The following is a 12,236-nucleotide window of genomic DNA, read 5'->3' as shown; positions in this document are numbered from 1 at the left end:
TTCAGAATCAGAATCAGCTTTATTGGCCAGGTTCGAACATTGTCCAACAAGGAATTTGACTCCGGTAATTTCGCTCTTTGGTATTAAAAATAAACAATAAACAAATTTGTTTAAGTTGTTGTGGAATTGAAGCTGAAACTGAAGAGTATGTAAGAAGAAAGAGCCAAAACATCTCTATAGGACAGTGTGGTGAAGCACCAACAAAAAGGTTGTCTGCTCAGCAAGGCTGAACGATTTGGCGCTCTGTGGACCGAGGCACCCCATTTGGCTAATGAAGTCCCAGACTGTCTTCACACAACACCCCCACCCACCGCTCCACTATGAAATGTTCTACTCATGAAAGTAATGAGGCAGGGAGGGAGAAAGACTCTTCTGGCCACTGATAACCTCAGACTAAACTTGCAACCTTACGAGACAAGGGCCTAATATCTGGCCGTCAATCAGCCCCAGCATCCCTGGCTGGAGTGTTTAATTACAAGGATCAATTATTTAACAGCCTCCTCTTTCACTACTCAATGCTCCCAAAAAAGGAGTGTAAAGGAAAAGAAAAAAGGAAAAACACTAGCAAGATCCAGAAGTTGTGGCAAATTTTTTAAAGAGACAACAATACATTTGTGTTCCAAATCATACACATAAAGTTTATTCTGTGCATGGTGCATGACAAATTTATTTTTATTCTTTTAAAAAGAAAAGTTATGCCCTGTTTACTTCCACTCAATATGAAGACCCATCTTTAAACAAACATATGTTTACACATACAAATGAAAAGAAAAAAAAACATGGTTACAGACAATGGTTATAATAATTTCATAAAATGCTTTTATATGACCAACAAAACAAAAATAGTAAGGAAAAGAGTTTGGTCATAATATGTCACAATAACAACCTTAGAAAAATCTGCTAATCACCACATGAAGTTATTTGATGGAGAAAACATGGAAAAACAGCATGGAAGATTCAACCACTCGACTTCACGTACTTAATTGTTAACCCACTGACTTTGTGGCTGAAATAGTAACTTCAGCCTTTTAAACTAATTTGAAGAGACAAGCTCATATTACCCCTTTGCTGGTGTTCACAAAAGCACTTCATCTTGGTGATGCTGGGAAATATAAGTCAGGAAAGACATATGGAGCCACAAGGACAACCTTTCACCTCACTGTTTATGTCTAATGTTACAACATGACAAGAAACCATAAATATATTAAATATGTTAAAATGGTGAACTGTAAAGTTTAAGGTGGCATTTATGCATATTGCTCCGTATTGTAGCGTTTGATGAAGAAATTCCCAAAGTAATCCCTTACCCGTGTGCTTGCATCAGTTACTGATGAATGACTGCTCTTAATGCGTTGCTGTGTGAGGGATCAGGGACGACAGGTGTGCAGCTTTGGCTCGCACCCTTGCACTTCATGTAATAACCATTCCTCCAGATTCTTTGAGCTATATAATGATATTACAATTCTGAGGAAGAAGAAATGTACAAATCCCTTCTAATCTGTCAATGAGGAATATCTTTTTAAACTTTCAAAAGCTTTACTGTTTCCATACCGGTGCTACAGTACTTGTGCCTTATTTGGGACTGTACAGCAATGGTGAACTCCAAAACGGATGAGTGCGGACACGTCACATTTATCTTTTTTCATTTCTATCTTGATTACATGTTGGAAGGAAGCGGTCGACACACCGTTTAATAAAGTAAGCATTATTGGCAATTCTGGTGTTTGCTGGGCAGAGATTTATTAAGCAGGGAAGATTCTTGAGTTCTGCAAGTATTTACTGTTTTATAAACTTCAAATTTTCACATAAATTGCGAGAAACTTAACAGCTGAATAGCTTGTTTAACTATTTATACTCACAACATTAGGATTTAGTTTAATCTCTGATGGGAACAAAGCTTGTACATAACTTGCTGTGCGTGTTTTGAGAAAACTAGGCCGTCAAAGGTCGTGCACTATGCAAGTATACATATTCAGAACTATGGGAGTATTCAGTGTATCCAACATACAACATTTTTAAGATTCTTCACCAGAATAAATCATGTCTAACCAGTCACCATACGGCTTGGTTAATTACTCTCAATGATTTAATGCTTCCTTTCCTTAACCAATGGTGCTATAATGCGCAAAAGTAAAGGGAATACGCCATCGCACAATTCTGTAGAGGAACATTCAAAGCTGCATTCAATTATTTTTTTTTTTTTTTACAGATAAACTAAGTGGGCTTCATGAGGACAGGATGTAAGTGTGAGAAACCACTCTCAATGTGACAACCAATATATTTAACTTTCTTCATGTGCATTTTATCATTATTTCTTTTCTTTTTTTTTTTTTATTTACCAACCTGGGTTTTGAAATCAGTTTTCAGTGAAATGTGAAAAACAAACTTTTATCCAGCATGCAGCAACACCGAAAGAATGCCAGACAGAAACAGCAAAATGCTTATTTTGGAAGAGTTGTATTATCAAACTCCATTAACTATAAATTATAGAAAATTAAATTCAAGACAAGATGAGGACATGACAAACAAAAACATAGCTACCAAATGATTATTCACTAGTTTTTATCTCACAATCTTGTGCTGCGTTTTTAGCCGCGGTCTGTTCTTGGATCTAAAAATGATCAACCATTCAGAGGCAGCCACTGGCTGGAGGTGTGTTTCCATTACCCGTAGATGTGCGCACAACCCAAAAATCGAAAGAGACAACCTGTAATGCAAACGGTTCTAAAAAAAATAAACAAAATAAAGAAAATATTGCAAAAACCTTTGTACACACCCAGTCTCTGGTCACTCTAAAGTAATCAAAATCCAGCTGTTTTTGGCCTCATTAATACAATGTAGTTGTGTTATAGCACTAAAAAATTATGCCTTATTATGCCGCTGAATAATCATTTAAATTATCATCCACTCTCTTTATCATCTGAGTATTTTCTCAAAAGCAGTAAGAACAATCTCAATGATTTGTCAAAGACCATCTTTTTCAGCGTTGAGATTTTCTTTTTTTGTTGTTTTAAAGAGAAGTCTCGCAGGACGAGATACAGAAAATTACGAGAATTACACCACTGAATGGAAACGACCCACTACCTTCATCGCAAATTCAATTTTTATTTTCTTTTGCCCAAAAGTGTAATGGAAACGCAACTGTATTAACCTCTATTGACACAGTACCATTTTCTTCTGCAATATGTATTTACACCATCAACAATGATTAGCATTTTATACTATTAGTTTGCCACATGAAGTGTAATTTTTGTAGAACTGAGGGCAATAAATAAAACAAAAAGTACATTTAAAAAAGCCCTTTAAAAATGCATTTTAAAATACTGTACGTTTGCCATCTTGAAAAAAACTTGAAGCTACTCCCCAATTGACCTTTTATATCCAAACTTCTGAAAAAAATTTAAATATAAAACAGAACCCATTTAAGAGGTAAAACCTTGATGTTTTAACTTTACACTTTGCTGTTATGTTCATCAGCATTTTCTTGAAAGAAAAACTATTTTATGTCTTAAATTATGCACATGGACCAATTTATGGACCAGTTTAATTCTTTATTTTGGGTGAATATGAATACGAATATGAAGTGAAGGGAAATTTCTGCTGCTAATGTTAAGTACTATGTAACATTGCTTAGTAAAAGTGCTATATACATACAGTTTATTGTTATTATCATTATTACATATTACATTGTCTCAGGTTTGAAAAGTAAAAGCATGAAAACCCAACCATGGTGCATCTGCATTCAACGGCTTCATATGATGTGAAGTGGCCAAAGAGGACAAAACGATAAATTTATAATTATAAAAAAGGTCAAAAATAAGGTAAACTGTGTTAACATGCATATAAAATAGTCATTTGCCTAATCATGCTCAAAGGTGAGATTATTGTTGACAAGCTCTGATATTGATCTGAAATAATTAAACACATATGGCCTCATTAATTCCACAAGGGGGAGTGTGTTGAGGCTGAAATGTAAAAGTAGTCACCTTGTTTCTTGTTCCACAGCAGCGCAGGGTTCTTCCCCTGGACTCACAGCTGATGGCTCATTAATCTACTCGAGAGGAGGTCCCCTACACAAGTGGCCTACACTAGTGGAGGACTCTCATGCATCTTATCAAGATATTTATTGAACCGTTATAAGGGAACTGGGGGAACTTTTTCTTATGTATCAAGTCGAGGCTATTCAAAAGTTCATTTTGAGTTAATCTAAATTAAATAATTGTTTTAGTGTAGTACACAAAGTATCACTATAATCTTGTACAGTTATTTTACTTGCTCTTTTGTATATAGCCATATTTCATATTGATTGTGTGTACATATTTTCAGCCTCTCTCTTAATTTTAGATTTTATATTTATGTTTATATTTAAGCCTTTTTTATATTTAAGTTTTATATGAAGTTTGTTAGCGTGCCAATGCACTGAATTTTCATTCTTAATGTGTACAACAGATGTATGTCAATGAAGGAGCTATTCTATTCTTTTCTACCGCCAAGCTCTCACTGGCCTCCCTTTCAACATCTGAGGAGTCACTGATCAGTGATTTAGGAAAACGTGGTTTTCATTTTTGTAGAAAAATGAGAAAATTGCACAAGTGCTTTTCACAGTAACTGATAAGATCTCTGGGTGTACTGACATTGCTAATAATAGGTCTAACAGGACATCAGTTCTAAAATAGGTACCATGAAAGAAGCAAAGTAGAAAGAACGTCATTGTTCAATATTTAATTGATCTGTAGTACATATAAATAAATCCCCTGGGGACAACGAAAATAAATATTTAATTTTATGGCTGTCTGGCCTGTGGCTGCACAGATATCAAGCTAAAGACATTTGGTTTTGTAAAGAAAAAGGGATAGGATAAAAGCATAAGTGAACCTGACCATTCTGGGGAGAATAAACAATAAAACCAAAGAAAAGAAAAATCACAATATTGATGATCATAATTTAACATGTCATTGCATAATTAATGACTCTGAGCCATGCTCTTATTTCCATGCATAATTAATGATTGTAAGGCATCCTAAGAAGCTAACCTTATAATCAAAGTGTACTGCAGTTTTTTCTTCATATGATTTGGTTATATGAAAACATCTTAAGATTCAATAGGCAGTTATTAATTTAAAAAGAACATTTAAGAATATATCTTATCCTCAAACAATGTTTTACATGTGTCCGGAGCCATAAATAAAACCTTTTGTCTTTCCATTCTATTAACACTAAAATTTCACAAATTTCTCTATATATTGAAATAATAAATAAAAATAAATAAATAAACTAACTCGATAAAATAAAAGTCAATAACAATGATAAATTGTATTATTTAATGCATCTCTTTGCATCTCTTTGGGATGTTGGCCAGACGTAACCTGCCAAATCAACATAATAAGTTGCTGCATAAGATTTAAGCAGAAGACAAAACCAGAGACAAAATAAGAATAAAAAAAAACATGCACCCACAAAGGCTGTTGAACAAAATTATACAAACTCTGATCTGATACCTGAATAATTCACAAAACAACAAAACACCTGCAACTGACAGAAAAGCTTATAGGGCCACTCTAATATTTGTTATATTCGGCCTTTAGTTGTTATTGTGGGTAACACATTAAGTGCAGCTCAGATTAATGGAGCAATATTTCAGTCTTGTATACACTATAAAATAAACTTCATGGAGGCATCAATGACACAGTTTATCACCAAAGTTGTGACAATCAATTAAAAGCGAGACATCAGTCTGTAACAACGTTTTTAGATAATCCAGCCACTCAATGTCAAGGCATTGTTACTCAAATTAACAAAAGTCCCTTTAGGTAAAAGACAACCAGTCAAGAATGGTGTAATGTGTCAACAACGGACAACAATGCAACACAGTCAAAGTAGGTTCTGCCTATAACAGTGCATCAAAACATTAACTCATCTATTTACTCTGCCTTCTTCTTGTCTCTTGTCTAACTCGCTGCTTCTCAACATTTGACATCCCTATTAAAACATATTAACCAGTAGTGACTCAGTGACAAACAAGCTCAGTCTCATGGTACACATCAGAACAAAAAATAATTTAAATCGCAGGCAAAAGAATGCAACTTCAAAAGGCTTTGCACTTCAGATGCCTAAATGAAATGTTCAAAGAAAACATCCTAAGAGATCTGCTCTATGTGACAAACCCTGGAGTGGGAGCACCATAACAGATAAAAACACACTTTGTGGCAGTGAATGACACCGATGAGAACACAGCAGGTGAAAGCACAGCTGTCTGTGCCAAAGCCAAAATAAAAGTACTATCTACATTACAACTGCCTTTCCTTAACTTTTTGCTATGCAAAGTAGTCCATTAAATCTCTCATTCAGCTGACAGGCTCCTGTTTCTCACTCCTTTAGCTTCTTTTGGAGCTCTTTTTTATGAAACCTTTTGTTTCAGCTTTTCAACCATAATGTTAATAAGTTTCTCTCTTACTGTTTGTAATCGTGTCCATTCCCATCACCCACAATTCTGCATCATGATGGAGATGGCTCAGAGATGACACTGTACATTGTCCCAACTGTATCAACAAATGTGGATATAGTGACTCTAGGATGTTGTTTAATCGTTGTCTTACAGAAGAAAACCAATTCATCATTCTAAGGCCTTTGTTTTCCTGCAAAGCAGTTCCAGTGCTAGTTTGGAGTCATTACTTAAAGCACCACAAAATACTTTCTGTTTTTCTTAAAATATAATTCTCAGTCTCGCGTAGTGGAATATATTTGGTTACTTTTAGAAAGCATCATCTAGATGTGATGGTCTTCTGTCTGAGCAACCGGCAAATCTCATCCAGAGTAACTTTTGGATCCCATTGCGATTGGTTGTCTCTTCCGACGACTGCATATCGCTTACGTTATATCACATTAAAAACAATGATTTCAATTCACAAAGCCACAGCAGATATCATGGCAGAGACAATAAAGTAATGACAAAAGAAAAAATAAGAGTGTGACTGAGTGAGAGACTGAATAAGAGTAAACCAGAATGGTTTCTTAAAAACAAGTTAAGTTCCACCCGTATAGAAGGAACGTGTCGAGCTAAAAATGACAAAAGCTTTTTTGTGTTGCTTTATCTTAAAAATGGAATGGGACAATTCAGATCCAACAAGCACGACGACTTATTTGTCAAACTGTGAAAATATGGTGTAGGTTACAAGTGCAAATCAGCTACCTGCATAAAAATATATAGCCAAACATCCTGTGTGGCAGCAGCAGCAGCAGCAGCAGCACACTGAAGCGCTTTATTTACACATATTAATTTAATTGTAAGTATGCACTGGCACCCATTATGACTTAACTACTCCATTCATGCATATGCTTCTCCAGCTGGTAAGAAAGTACATATTACTGAATTTCTATTTTTTTTAATCATATTTATACACATCATTAATCATTTCAATGTTTATCTGTTAAAAAGGGCAGACTTTTCTTCTCACAGCAACTGATCTGTTATTTACACCATCACTCAACCACCACAAATGTGGGTGCTTAAGTGGCAGCTCCATCAGAGTCGTGTCAGAACTCAGATATCTGATAGCTTGACTGAGAGTAAGAAAGCATGTACATGTCACTATGGAACAGGAGCTATAGTAGTAGCTATATTTGGCTATATCAATATGTAATGTGACAATGTCTCAGTGCCCTAAAAAGGTTGCACTGTTGAAGTCGTTATACAACCAGTGAAGCAGCAACATTGCAAATGTGTTCACATAAATAAATAAATTAAACAAACATCCGCAGTGAACCAGCATGTAAGACGTCTGAATTAAACCACATAACATTTCCACAGAATGTCACACTGAGTAAGGTCTACAACATGTACTGTACAAAACGAAAAGAAAAAAATCGAATCTATCAAACTGTTTTTAATGGCATCTGATTGGCAAGCTGTCTTGGGACAGTTGGCAAACGGGCGGGCAGCGGAGGAGTTTAGAGGTGCTAAAGTTCAGGCAGGAGTGACGCAGCACCATGTCCTGCCAACAACCGCAATTCCTGACTAAGTTGTTGACCCATGGCCCCCACCTGCCTTGACCATACATTATATACGGGACACATCACTTCCCCTCCTATGCTTCCTGCCACACCAGAAGGCTTTTGACTCATGCCCATCTGTCCTGGTAGTACATACATTAAGAGAAAGCCAAGATACTGGCAACCTGTCCGTTTCATGAGTGCCTTGTTTTTGCAATGTGTTGATATTTCACAAAAAGTTTTGGTAAAGAGAAAAATTATGAGTTGAGGGGTCATTCATAATAGTTCTATTTAAGGTTTAAACAAAAAAAAGGCTGTAACCAATCACAGATGGTCCATGGTCCACAGAGAAAAGGAGAAACTTTAAAAAGCCTCTTCCACCTTCAGAGGAGCACTCGCTTCTTTGTCAAGGCGTATTGAACCAGCGCTTTGCTATGAGGTCTTTTATGCTCAATGTCTGAAACCGTTTCCTGACTTGATTTCGTGCATCAGTTTGCACGTTCTCTATGGGCCCGATTTACTAAAGGTTTGCGTGTGTTAAAACGTGTGCAAACTTGACAGCACCCGCAAACCAAAGTGCCAGCTGATCTACTAACAGCGTGCAAAGACGACTGCGTCTCTGAAATGCGCAAAATTGCACACGCAATTCAGTTAGTACTTTTGCCCTGATGAATAATCAATATGGGGCGTAACCGCCAGAGAGCGCTAAATACTGGGAGGGGAAGATGCAAATATGTCCATTTACCACGCGCAATGAGATTTACCAAGCCTGAAAGTAATTGCGCGTATTGTGATTGCGTCTGTATTTAATACGTTCGAAAGGAAGGTGCTAATCTGCTGCTGCCGTTATTGTGGCAAGGAGGCGACATCCAAAATCAAAGAATACGCAGAGAGAGAGTCTTTATTCTGCTGCATGCTATTTTAAAAATGGTTGCACAAGTTTTATTAAAGGCCACTTTTTCTTTAGTTTTTCGCCTTATATCTTTGCCACCTTCTTTTAATGTGCCCCCCTCCACTCGCCCACAAGCAGGCCAAGCCTTTGTGCCAAAACTTTGTATTTTATTGATTACTTATCTTATTGAACGTGAAATCATCCTTCGTAAATTACATTTAATTAAAACCCGTGCTTATTAATCACAAAACACAGGTTAAACATCATGACCAAATCTGCTCCGTCCCGCTGTGTCAGGATCAGCGCAGAGACTGCAGCTTCGCCTGAATTATGGTTCTGCGTTAAATCGACGGCGTAGCCGACGCGTAGGGTCGCGGTGCGGCGTGCGTCGCCGCGTAGCCTACGCCGTCGGTTCTGCGTTGGTGTGACGCGGAACCATAAATCAGCCTGTAGTGTGCCTCTGTGCGCTGTTCTGAACACTTCTCTTCTTTCGGATGATGGTCCCGTCTGTCACACATTTACTGTCAGTGTTTGCTATATAATATATAATATTTGCAATATACTGTGGACATCTGAATAAAAACTTAACTCATAAATAGATGAATCAAAGCGCTTTCCAGCTCTCCGTCTGATATAGCTGATGTCTTTTTCTCCTCAGATCATGCCGAGCACCACCGGGTCACGTAAACCCGACCAATTCAATATTAAAATCAAATTCGGTCCTGTGGCCCGTTTTTCTATTTCGTATTTTTGATCTGTGCCTAAAATTGAAATATGAAAAACCAGACGTTTTTCCATTTTTTGTGTTACCAATTGCATTTATTCTATCGCAGGTTTTCTCCGATATTGCGTTTCTTTTGGTAATGTTTAAATTTCTTTGCTGTAGTTCATGAATGTGTTTATTTGCCTCTTCCACTAATATCTCTAACTCCAACTCGTTCAATTTCATTTTGCGCTTGTGACTTGTGACTGTGTTTTCCATCCAGACTCTCCATGGCGCAAACGTAAGACGCGCAACACCTCATTTAAATACTGCTGTTTGCACCTGTTATCAATTGCGCACGCAATCTTAGTTGATCACCCGCAAACCACGCAACAACTGCACGCGCAAACTTTTTCAGTGCACACGCAATTTAGTACTCTTTATTTAGGATCTTAGTAAATCGGGCCCTATGTGTACTAACGTAACTGTGTAATACCACCAGAAGACATGGGGGCAGTATTGAGTCACCCATAAAACTGAACACAAGAAAACAACGAAGACAAAAAAAGGGTGGACATCCCAAACCACTGACAGTTATGTTCATTGTCAATTTCAAAATTGGGTAAAATTAAAGAAAAGCACACTGCATTCATATATATATTTACATTTTTATTTTCTCCAACTAAAACAATTTCCTCTAAAGTTGCCATGCTTCTTCAAATTAGTTGTTGTCGACTCGTCATTGACCCCAGTGGACGTGTTGCTTAACAACCACACAAACGCAAACAACACAAGGGGGTATCTGGGGTAGGGATGGAAACGACATTGGAAATGGGCAAATGTACATAAGGATGTATGAAAATGGAGCATAAACTAGGCTTTACATTTCTCAGAAGGTTCATTTCAAGCTGCACTTGCACACCTGAGTTAACACAGGGTCTCCAACTGCAGGGGACAAAAACTTTTAATAAACAAGGAAGCATAAATTACCTGATAGGTGATAAATAGCACATAAATAACGTTGTGCATATGTGAGCAGTAATCCCTTTGTATTCAACACATGCTGTGTTTAGGGGTGGTGGAAAAAACGGTCACATTATGTCAGGATGTAACACGAGGAAGCTACATGAACATGGTCATAAGTGGATCATAGCAACACGCTTGAAACATCAGCATCTCACAGTGTCACTGGTAGAAGAAAATATGTTTTTAATGTAGGTATCTGATTCCATTTTTTTTAAAGCCTTAAAGTGCTATTGTTGTCAAAATGTCAAATTCCAGCAGGTTACATCTCTGATGCTCTTTTGCACTTTTAAAATGGCACTACTGAAGAGTGATGATCAGACAAGAATTTACTTAAACATGAACTATGAAATAACTCTCGTCTGTTCTATGAAAGATTTTAAGGTAGCTGGCTAATGCATAAATTATAGAAATTACTTAATCAATTTACAATGTAAAATCAATATCTATGTAGATGGCTATGTAGATATTAACAAAGCAGCACCATGCTGTTTGCAGTTGCTGCTGTGTATTTTTGTAAAAAAAAGAAATTAAATAAATAAAACAAAAAAATTGGTCCTGCATCATATGACACTCAGAGTATTTCATCAGTATTTCAATGACAGCCTCTCACATCACAAGTCCATAAGTCAAGGTTTTGCAAAGACTTTAGGGGTCACTATTTATATGACTACAAACTGATTGTGGGAGCATGTCCCAACTCATGCAAAACTCTTCATGATTTTCTTCTGACTATGTAAAATGCCTTCCACCTTCAGAGGGACTCTAAAATCTCAAGCATACGTGTGTAAACATACCTGAGTTGGTTGAATATCCAAATAATGAAGCACCTCTTTAACCATTACAGGCATGTGAGGGGGCTGTTCAGCTGAACCATCGGGCAGATCTTTGGATCCCTCCGAACGTCCAGGGCTGAAAGATCCACCGACCACAGACGAATGCAGGCTCAACGTGAAAGTCCTCCATACTCTCCACACCGACAGATTTGTTTTCCGTATCATTGAGTTAGAGCAAAAAAACCTTGATCCTTGTAATGATCTACAAAGAAAATAGGAGTTATCACAGTTATGTGATAATACAAGCACAATAAAAAAGACCAGGGCAAGAGTAAATGGCTCAGAATGTTATAGCTGAGCTATCCATCTTAAATATTTACATTTTTAAAACATTCATGAAATCTGTCTACATAAATAACATAAATAATCCTTACATTAATGATGCATTATAATCATTTTAATTATTAAGTTTTGTTTACTGGTTTATCCTACCCAACACATAACTGAGCCTTGACCTTGCTGTGCTGGCAGGTTCATAACCATTCACATAAGTAAAACATCTCACATGCTGACCAGGTCTACAATATACTGTTTATAAAACCCTAACAACTCACACAACAGACAGGTGATCAATAGCCAGTCTGTCTGAAACTCCCTACAAGTCAGTTAAAACTAAATAAGCGGTGTGGGTGACACGTGACATGTATTAAAAGAGACAAGAAAAGAAATCCAGCTGCCTTCTATTTAATCATTTTAGAATTACCATCACCTTGATAAGTGAGAAAATCTACTAGCTTATGGACAGTGTTATGTTTTCCAAAGAACTCCCAGGTTTTATTAAACTTTTTAAGTG

General features: G+C 36.9%; 1 protein-coding gene across 1 annotated transcript in view; it reads right to left on the bottom strand.

Annotated features, from left to right (window-relative positions):
• The window catches only part of mettl15 (methyltransferase 15, mitochondrial 12S rRNA N4-cytidine), a 52,712-nt gene that overhangs the window by 36,873 nt on the left and 3,603 nt on the right, over positions 1-12,236 (bottom strand). Inside the window, exon 2 of the mRNA XM_061734886.1 lies at positions 11,405-11,645. Coding sequence (XP_061590870.1) covers positions 11,405-11,645 — 241 coding nt within the window. The remainder of the gene's footprint in view (positions 1-11,404; positions 11,646-12,236) is intronic.

Source organism: Cololabis saira, chromosome 2 (assembly GCF_033807715.1).
Source record: "Cololabis saira isolate AMF1-May2022 chromosome 2, fColSai1.1, whole genome shotgun sequence".
Lineage (NCBI taxonomy): Eukaryota > Metazoa > Chordata > Actinopteri > Beloniformes > Belonidae > Cololabis > Cololabis saira.
This window is presented reverse-complemented; position numbering and strand designations above follow the sequence as displayed.